A 10,208-nucleotide genomic window follows, 5' to 3' on the forward strand; every position below is an offset into this window, starting at 1 on the left:
TCCTAGTGTCCACATTCAGTAATACTGTATACCCCTTTAGGGTACAGAGACTGTATGACAAGCTGGATACCTACCGCCCAACTAATTCTTATGATTACAATTATTGACTCTGTTAAATTGACTGAAACCAATGGAACGAAACAACAAACTGTCTTGCTGCTATTTCTTTCTCGTTCTCTTATCTATCTTCCTCTGTTGTTCCTCTTCAGTTCTTGCGACAATTGCGTTTGCGTTCCTCCTGTTGCCAATGTGCCAGTACTTGACGAGGCCCTGCTCACCACAAAACAAGTAAGGAAGCTGAGAGGCTGCCATGGCCTACAACCAATAATGTGACAAGTCTTTAATTCCCCTTTTTATGTTTGACAATGTGAAGCATCTGGCCTTCGATTCTTCAGCTTAATCGGAATTCTTCAACCTGAACCCCTGTGTGTGGGTGTGTTGGGCACATTTTGACTCAAATTGACTATCTACACTTTTGACCCTGTACATATTGACGAGGTGATGTATTTTCCAGTGAGAAGTGATTGTGTTTTGTCCAGTGTGTATAAACCATTTCTCTCTCTCTGCCCCCCTGTAGGATCTCGTTTGGTTGCTGTGGGCGCTTCACTCTGGCTGAGCTCCTCTCCTTCTCCCTCTCTGTCATGCTGGTGCTGATCTGGGTGCTCACTGGACACTGGCTGCTCATGGACGGTATGTGACTGCCGTGTGTGGTGGGCTCCATTCCAAGTTTTTTGGAGCTGTGTGTTCGTCTGGTATTGCTGTCTCTCTTCTCCCTCTCTCAGCGCTGTCTCTCTTCTCCCTCTCTCAGCGCTGTCTCTCTTCTCCCTCTCTCAGCGCTGTCTCTCTTCTCCCTCTCTCAGCGCTGTCTCTCTTCTCCCTCTCTCAGCGCTGTCTCTCTTCTCCCTCTCTCAGCGCTGTCTCTCTTCTCCCTCTCTCAGCGCTGTCTCTCTTCTCCCTCTCTCAGCGCTGTCTCTCTTCTCCCTCTCTCAGCGCTGTCTCTCTTCTCCCTCTCTCAGCGCTGTCTCTCTTCTCCCTCTCTCAGCGCTGTCTCTCTTCTCCCTCTCTCAGCGCTGTCTCTCTTCTCCCTCTCTCAGCGCTGTCTCTCTTCTCCCTCTCTCAGCGCTGTCTCTCTTCTCCCTCTCTCAGCGCTGTCTCTCTTCTCCCTCTCTCAGCGCTGTCTCTCTTCTCCCTCTCTCAGCGCTGTGTGTTTATATGTCTGATATTCTCTCTCTCTCCTCAGCACTGGCCATGGGGCTGTGTGTGGCCATGATCGCCTTTGTACGGCTACCCAGTCTGAAGGTGTCTTGCCTGCTGCTATCAGGGCTGCTTATCTATGACGTGTTCTGGGTAAGATGGCTGCTCCCATTTCTCCCTCCACCCAGCTGACCCAAATTCAACCACTAAAACACAGGCAGGGCCATGAGTCATCAGACACCAAACACAAAGGACCCCAGCTGTAGACCATGGCTGAATCTCAAACTTAATACTTTGAGCACTCGATCACTCAATGTGTGCGTTCACGAATCAATCGAGTCCATCTCAAACTCTAGTTTGTCAAGCCATTGAAACCTCGACTGAACCCTTCGGAAACCTCTTTATTGAGTGGCATCCTCTGCTGACTCAGTGCCCTCAGCAGCAATTCCTTCCCATGAATCTCAGCACGTTACCTAATAACATTATTATTTTTTACGTTTTTGCCAAGGTCTTAGTCCGACAATTTTAAATCTAGCTAAGGGGTTCAGTGCTTGAAGACGCAGTATTTATGACATTTGATAATGTGCACGGAAACCTGTCCATTCTCTTGCTAAGCCTGGGCCAGTCAGTCCATATCAAAGCTGACCAGCTAGTGCAACACTAAGGAACATTATTTTATCACAACAAACAAGAATTAATGAAGCAGCAACTGTCTGTTCTTCTCCGAGTCTGTGCAGTATCGCGCCCACGGGGTTCAGCTGACTCAATTACAATATAGCGATTGGTGCTTTGGTAAATGAAGTATGGAATGCTAAGTATAGGTCAAGAACTTCATCAGCAAGCTGTCCAACTATCATAAATAAGTCACATCCGAACTACACGTTGTTTACTTGTGCAGTGGTGCTTAAAAATCCTTGCCTAACATTTGCTTGAATTCCATTCCAACCCTGTTTGTTAGTGGAGCTAGCTAACATCAGACAGGCCACAACCAGCTAAATTGGCTCATGAAGTCACTTGCAACTAATATACTTGCACATATTTTGGGCATGAGTAGCTACAGAGTTTTACAACTCTCACCATCTATCAGAGTAAGCGTGTCTGTCCATGTTTCATATTGAGTCATGCTACAAGACAAGTCGCAGGAGACTATGCTTGCAACTGGATTTCAAATTTTGGCAGTCGTGACATTGAGTGCGTATCGTCTCAATTATAATTTTGCCCAAAACCTGCAGACTTGAGTGATCACTATCGAACACAAGGGCCACTCTAATAAAGGGCTTAGGGGACAAATGTTTGGTTTGAGATTCGGCCACTGTCAAGCAGCTTACTAAACGTGTGAAGCCCTAAGGTACAGCAAGTGCCGCTCTTTCAGGTCTCTTGTGTTTCTTGAGGTGGACAGAGAAGCACACCATAGATAGACGGATATTTCCACGCTAACAGGACAGTAGCTGTTTTTCCGCTGTACACCATGGTGGAGCCTACAATGCCATCTATCCCCTTTATCGTGGTTAGACTACATGTCAAAGACAGAACTACAAACATGGCTATTTTCCAAGGATCGCTTGAGCCACCGGAGATGACTCCTCTGTCTGCCCTGCAGGTGTTCTTCTCGGCCTACATCTTCAACAGCAACGTGATGGTGAAGGTGGCCACCCAGCCGGCTGACAACCCCTTAGACGTGCTGTCAAGGAAGCTCCACCTGGGCCCTGGGATGGGCCGCGACGTACCCCGATTGTCCCTGCCGGGCAAACTGGTCTTCCCCAGGTACCACAGCCTCGCCGTGGGGAGTGGATCTATGTTTAAACCTCCAGCTGCATTCACTACAGCTGTTCTTATGAGCTCAGAAACTCGCGCTTGCATTTCCTCCCACGCTGTCCTGCTTTGTCCCCTCCTGCTGTCTCCTTATTACCCTCTTTGCATCCTGCCCTTCACCGTGTTTTGGTTGTCTATGTTTTCCCTCCCTCTTCTCCCTATATCTCATCCCTCTCTCCCTCCAGTTCCACAGGCAGTCACTTCTCCATGCTGGGGATCGGGGACATAGTGATGCCGGGGCTGCTGCTGTGCTTCGTGCTGCGCTACGACAACTACAAGAAGCAGGCCAGCGGCGAGGCGGGGGGACCAGGCACGCCCGGACGCATGGGGCGCGTCTCCTACTTCCACTGCACTCTCATAGGATACTTTGTGGGTAAGGACAGGGTGAGAGATAAATGCGGGGGGGGACCATCGTGTAGCACGAGGCTGCCCAAATCTATCCCTGGAGAGCTTACCCTCCAGTAGGTAACTAACCTGATTCAGCCTATTAACCAAGTTAACGGTCGACTTTGGGCGCAGAAATAACGTCTTTAAAACTGTATAACTGATCATTTTACCATCATACCAGGTCGTTTTAATATTGAAAAACAAAGATGAAAAGATATTTGGCTACAGAAGTGCCATTTGTTACTTATCTCTACAGCTTCTGTCCAAAAATAAATCCTGTTAAATGACATACTGGAGGAGTTACTGGCTAGCTTAGCTAGCAAACTAGCTACGTCGGTCACAGCGCGCAAGACCAGAGTAACACAACGATGAATCACCGAAGGCACAACCCATTTCTGTTTGAAAATTGAGAGAGGCAGTTAGACTTTTTTTTGTGCCCAAAGTCTACCTTTAATTATTAGAATCAGGTGTGCTAGATTAGGGTTGGAACAAACAGGACGGTAGCTCTGCAGGAACAGAGTTGGGCAGCCCTGACGTAACAGAGAACCACATTCTGACTTGTTGAACCCAGTCAGTAGAGCGTGCTATTGTCTGGTTAACTAGACTAGTGGCAATAGTCAGCCATATGACAACATATAAAGGGAGGCGACTTCATGCTTAGAGAATTAAATAACAATGGTGTCATTCTTGGCTGATTTGAATTTAGTTGTATTGTGTATGCAGTACAGGGAAGCCTCTCTGTACACAATGATGTCATATTGCTTAGTCTACCTTAAACTCCATAGTATGAGTGTTTCAGACCTGTCGCCGCTTCTTCCAGGCCTGCTGACTGCCACTGTGGCCTCCAGAATCCACCGCGCGGCTCAGCCTGCCCTGCTCTACCTGGTGCCCTTCACCTTGCTGCCTCTGCTCACCATGGCCTACCTGAAGGTACATATGAGGTGGTTTCTGGAAAAGGGGGGAGCGGTGGGGGATAATGTGATTGCTTCAGTCATTTATGTAAGTTAAGAGGTCAGACAAAATAGCAGTACTGCTGGGGAATCATTTTATAGGACTCAAAGCTTGTGTAGATGTGTTTTGACTGAATGCTGACAGGCAGAAGCTATGTTTCCATTAACTTGTAAAGAGTTGGTTTTTTTTTGTCGACATTTAGAAAGTTGTCATAGAAAATGGATGCAATTGCCTGCTACGGTGCATTTCCAGTTAACTGTCTGCTGTGTAGATAAAAACAGCTGGATGTAATGCCATCACACACAAAAAATTAAAATTGCAACAAAAAAAAACTAGAATGTCTAATAAAAATGAAGTGTTTCCATTATCCATTTAGGCGAACTCCCACCTATCTGTCATGTCTCAGGTAGCCTACCAACGTATTGCCATGGTGAACTTGCACTCCTGTCGATCTTTAAATAATTGGATGATGGAAACTTTCATTCAGCCAACCAGAAAAGCAAGGCAAAGCAATTCAGGCTTTCTTGAAAGTCAGGACTATCCTTGTCCTGCAAAGAAATATTATTATTATTATTATTATTATTATAGCTGAAATAGATTTAGCAAGCAGTAGTCATTTAAGAATTAAATGTGGAGTGATTATGTCACATGCCCAGCGTACCTTTTAAAAATGCAATTTATTTGAAAAACACTTTCCATCTTCATTTTCCGCGAGTTTGACAAAAAGCTGCCTCAGGCAAACAGATAAAACATGTTGATGTCTTTAGAACATGTCTCCTATAGCTGCCGCTTCCATTACACGTCGCAATGCTGTGACATTTGCTTTTGTTGAATAAACCTGGGTCAATGAAAACCTGCCTAGTGACTGAGATGAACCAATGGAGGCCGTGCTTAAGTGGTAGAGGCCTAGAGGAGTAATCCTGGATCAAGGCAGATAAGACACCAGGCCAGTGACCAGAGGTAATGGAGGTAGATGTTCGCCTCTAACACGGGTGTGTTTTACCGGTGGGAGAGTAGGCAAAGATGGGTGATATCTGTGGGTAGGGCTGGGCAGTATACGGTATTTTATGACATACCGGTTTTCATGCAGGGACCAATTTGAGTTTTTACTTTACCCTCTATACCGATATTTGAATGTTTGGTTTGTTAAATGTGATACGCCAGGTGTAATGTGCATTTTGATAGTTTTACTTCCCTACTTGAGTCATTTGATGTGCCTCAACCACAAGACACTTTCGTTCCGTCTGCATGGTCAATGCAGCACATAGAACAATGTTGAAGACAATGCTGTTTTCACTTTGCTTCTGAATATAAATCCACTAGCGTTCTATAATGACACTATTAGTTTGTTTCTTACATCAGCAAACAGCTAGTTTGTCTTAGCAAGTTGCCCTAAATCTCGTGAGACGCTAATGTTAACAGCTAGCTAGCAAATAAATGTACTGAGTAAGAGCAAACGTAGCTAGCTAATACAGCATGATAATACCAGTGACGGTGTAGGCCTAAATCGGCATGTTTGCAACAGTATCTTCTAAATCAGAGATTTTTGCTTTGCATATTCATGTTAGCTACATGAAGTAGCTAAGAGAACCTGCAATCATCTCAAACACTGTTTTCAAAGTGCCCACTATTATATTCTAACTATAGAATTAGAATAGTCATATTTCCATGATTCCAACAGTTTTGCTCTAATTCACAAGTCAAATCGCAATTGCATCATTTTGTTAAAAAGAAGCCCAAGATTATTTGCCCATATCGTGCAGCCCTACGTGGCAGTGTGTAAGTTATCTCAATTGAGCAGTGGTGTAAAGTACTTAATAAAAATACTTTAAAGTATTTTAAAGTACTTATTTTATTTACTTTACTACATTCCTAAAGAAAATATTGTACTTTTTACTCCATACATTTTCCCTGACACCTACAATTTATTCATTACATTTTGAATGCTTAGCAGGACAGAAATGGTCCAATTCACGCACTTATCAAGAGAACATCCATGGTCATCAACTGCCTCTAATCTGGAAGACTCACTAAACACACATGCTTTGTTGATAAATGATGTCTGTGTGTTGGAGTGTGCCCCTGGCTATCCGTAAATAAAAAACAAGCAAGTGGTGCCATCTGGTTTGCTTAATATAAGGAATTTGTAGTGATTTATACTTTTTTACTTTTGATACTTAAGTATATTTAAAACACACATACTTTTATTCAAGTTGTATTTTACTGGGTGGCTCACTTTTACTTGAGTAATTTTCTATTAACTTATCTTTATTACTCAAGTATGACAATTGGGTACTTTTTCCACCACTGCAATTGAATGCAGAAATTATAAAAGTGCTGAAATTTGTTTTGGTTGAATTGAACAGTATAAAACAATCAGAATGGAGAAACTCATTGAAGTCACTTAGAATGTATGTGTTGCTACCCTAGGAACACTCACTACTCTTAAAGCAAATGTACAACTTTTATCATTCAAAACTAAAATACTGTCTTATTTTTTCATACCGTGATATAATATTTTGGCTATATCACATCTTGGTGGGGATTTGTATTCGATAGTGTGGTAGTTAAAGGGAATCACTTGGGCTCCTGAGTGGCGCAGTGGTCTCAGACAATGCATCTCAGTGCAAGAGGCGTCACTGCAGTACCTGGTTCGAATTCAAGCTACATCACATCCGGCCATGATTGGGATTCCTTTAAGGTGGTGCACAATTGTTCCAGCGTTGTCCGTGTTTGGCCCGGGGTAGGCCGTCATTGTAATAAGAATTTGTTCTTAACTGACCTGCCTAGTTAAATAATCTAACCCTGGTGTGTCCTACAGGGAGACCTGCGGCGCATGTGGTCAGAGCCTTTCCACACCAAGGCCAGCAGCTCCCGCTTCCTGGAGGTATGATGCACCCTGGGAACACAGCCAGCGTGGGGAGGACCATGAGAGAAGAGGGAGAGTGTGCACTGAAGAGAGGCCTCGTCCTCATCACTCGTTCATTCTTTCCACCCATCCTCTGAGCAGCAGACCTCTCATATGGACACCAGTGTGTGGACCTCATTGCCAGACGACTCCCCTTTGCTTCCTTTTTCTTCTCATTCTTAGTCTCCCTCCTCCTCTCTCACTTCCTTCCTCCTCTTTCCTTCCCTCTCTATGTTCCCTCCTTTTCTATCCTTTCCTTATTTTCCATCCCCCCTTCCCATGACCCATTCCATTTTGCTAGGCCTCTCACGCTCTCCTTTTGCTCTTGGTCTCTCTCTGACTTACTGCCGTACCGCCCCTCCATCCCTTCCCATTTATGTAACTGACTGACTCTGCCGGACTCCAAGGCCAGGTCTCCCCTTATATGGATTACTGGTTGTGGGACGTGACTGGGTCTTCGTCATTACAAATCTTATAATTATTATTCTGGAATGATTTGGTATGAACCACAGAGAGTAGGCAGAGCTGTTGCTGCCACTACGCAGGACAATGACATCAGTGCACAGGACCAGCAGCTGATGGGGGAGAAAGAGAAGGAATGGTTCATCAGTCTCCCTCCCTCTGTCTCTGCCATCCATCTCCCCCCCCCTGTCCCCTGAACACTTCTCTTTCCTCTACACCCTCAACCTTCCTCCCCCTCTAACAATCTCCTACCTTCTGTCATTCGCTGCCCCATCACAGAAACATGTATTTTATTTAGAAAAGATTTTATTCTTGGCATATACAGAAATGATGCATTATAAATTGTGAATGTGTCCCTGCTATTGATGGGGATGCATCTCTCTTTGTAAATATGTGTACACACATTTCGGTGTCATGTTGTTTGGGTGTGTGAGTGAGAGAGCATAGAATGAGAGATTGTGTTATTACATTATGAAAAATGTAATAATGTTTTAGATCCAGCACAGGTATAAAGACATTGACAATGACTCGGCTTGTGGAGTGACAAATCTCTGACTTGGATCACAGCTTTGTTCTGGAAGGATAGTCACACTAGGGGAGGTTTCTTTGTGTACACATTTCTTCCTACGAGTAAATGAATGGACCATGGGAAACTCCTAGATAACCCTTGACATGTCATGGCTGTACCTGGAGGTGTGTGTGTGCGATCATATAGCATTACCTCCATAATGTCTAATGGACCTTGAGAGAGAATCTCTACGCCCCTGAGGGATTCAGATTAATAAAGGATTGTAATCAATGGACCCTGAGAGGTTCAAACTAACCCATAGCTAGTTTTTACTGTCAAAGGTTTAGTATCCCTCCCACGGTTTGAGGTGCTTGTCAGTTAGATCATAGCTTCAACGATATTGGAATTAAAGTATGTATGTGTGAGAGCGAGAGAATCAGAGGGAGAGTGAGACTTGAATGGAACATGCAGTTTGTCTTGGGTTTTCTTTACCTGTTTATTTTGTATTTTTATGTTGGTTCTCTGGCCTTGCATGTCAAGTGTACAGTGTGTGTCTTTCCTCAGACTGCATCAACAGCGCAAACTCTATGCTGGCCAAAACCAAGGCACTGAGCTTTGCCAGCAAGGCTGCACAGAGGAAAGTTACATGGACAAAGGCCAGGTGTCTGGAGGACTCTGAACAGTTCTGACCCAACAGGCTAGCTGGCAGATTTGAGACTCGTTTAGCCCTGACTTCACGCTGGCTGATCATTACCTGGACATTATCTGGCTGTGGGACAGACAAACATCAGACGGCCTAAACATCATGGACTTCATGTAACTACAAAAAAATAAACTCCCCTCTGCCTCTTTATGGACTTGGCAAAGAAAAGAAAATAAAAACAATGCCGATCATGGTGATAAATAATTGAAGAAAAATTTGATGTTTTCATTTTTTATGGAAGATCTTTCTTTTTATCCCCTTTGTATTTTTATTTTTTTCCTTAGTGCTGTAGGTTTAGTTCCATTTTCTACCTTTCTTTCCTCTCCTCCCTTGCAGCAGCGGGCTCTAGCTCTTTGGTGCATTGACATTACAGCTGAATGGATTCTGTATACAAGAAGTTGAATAAAGTAAGAACTGTTTAGTGAAACATGGACCTTGATGAGCTGAATCTAAAATATTTTGTCTTCTTAATCCCCCTCCCTGTTCCTCTCCCCCTTGTCAGGATTCTGCTGTAAATAAATATGACTCTAACTGTACGGCTCCTGTGTACGGCTGTGTTTCTACAGGCTTACGTTGGGGTCATATCCGAGTCAGACTGTTCAACTTACACTGGTATTGGTTCTGTATCAGCTACTCTGGTAGGAAGTTGAGATCTTTCGATAGATTACTTTCACACTTGCTACATTATCAGGGGATAATGTTTGATAAATTCAGCCATACTCTGTGTGATGAGGCCAATGTTACTGATAGTTTATATTCAGAATATTCTGTTTTTTTAATAAGGAATAGATGTTGAAATATGTTTTCATGAAATATGAGCAAAATGCTATTGTCATGGGAAGATACTATATTTCCAAAATATACCACTTGATGGCGACACTGTCCAAGTCAGATGCTTGAGGTCGGTTGAAAATGAAACGACTTGAGCAAGCCTGATACGAATAGCTTCCTCATCCACACTGCATTATGCATATGGTATTATTCACAAAGAATTTACTTAGGATCCCACAAGGTCATTCGTATTAGATGCTTTTGTCCTTTATTTCTAAACCCTAAAACTACTGATTCTTAGTTTGAACACTGCTGAAAGTGTCTGCTGATTGGTTTTAAAGCACTGTATGGTCTGTCAGTGGTTCTCAACATTTTTCGGGTTACTGTACCACCTACTGAAGTTTGCTCTGCCGGGAGTACCCCACTTGTATTTTACCAGTAAGCCTATGGTCTCATGAGTCTTCTCAAGTACCCCTGGTTGGGATCCACTGATCTGTATGTTGAAAGAGGTG

General features: G+C 43.8%; 1 protein-coding gene across 4 annotated transcripts in view; it reads left to right on the forward strand.

Annotated features, from left to right (window-relative positions):
* sppl3 (signal peptide peptidase 3) overlaps window positions 1–9,461 on the forward strand; it is a 28,234-nt gene extending 18,773 nt beyond the window's left edge. For 2 of the 4 annotated variants that reach the window (XM_035776175.2, XM_035776173.2), the window contains exons 5-11: window positions 210–288; window positions 575–690; window positions 1,241–1,347; window positions 2,795–2,958; window positions 3,192–3,379; window positions 4,214–4,323; window positions 7,166–9,461. In XM_035776175.2, coding sequence (XP_035632068.1) covers window positions 210–288; window positions 575–690; window positions 1,241–1,347; window positions 2,795–2,958; window positions 3,192–3,379; window positions 4,214–4,323; window positions 7,166–7,237 — 836 coding nt within the window. In that variant the 3' untranslated portion in view covers window positions 7,238–9,461. The remainder of the gene's footprint in view (window positions 1–209; window positions 289–574; window positions 691–1,240; window positions 1,348–2,794; window positions 2,959–3,191; window positions 3,380–4,213; window positions 4,324–7,165) is intronic. The other 2 variants (XM_035776174.2, XM_035776177.1) reach the window with 1 other exon arrangement.
* The last annotated feature ends 747 nt before the right edge of the window (window positions 9,462–10,208 follow it).

The sequence above is a fragment of the Oncorhynchus keta genome, chromosome 9 (genome assembly GCF_023373465.1).
Source record: "Oncorhynchus keta strain PuntledgeMale-10-30-2019 chromosome 9, Oket_V2, whole genome shotgun sequence".
In the NCBI taxonomy this organism is placed as follows: Eukaryota; Metazoa; Chordata; class Actinopteri; order Salmoniformes; family Salmonidae; genus Oncorhynchus; species Oncorhynchus keta.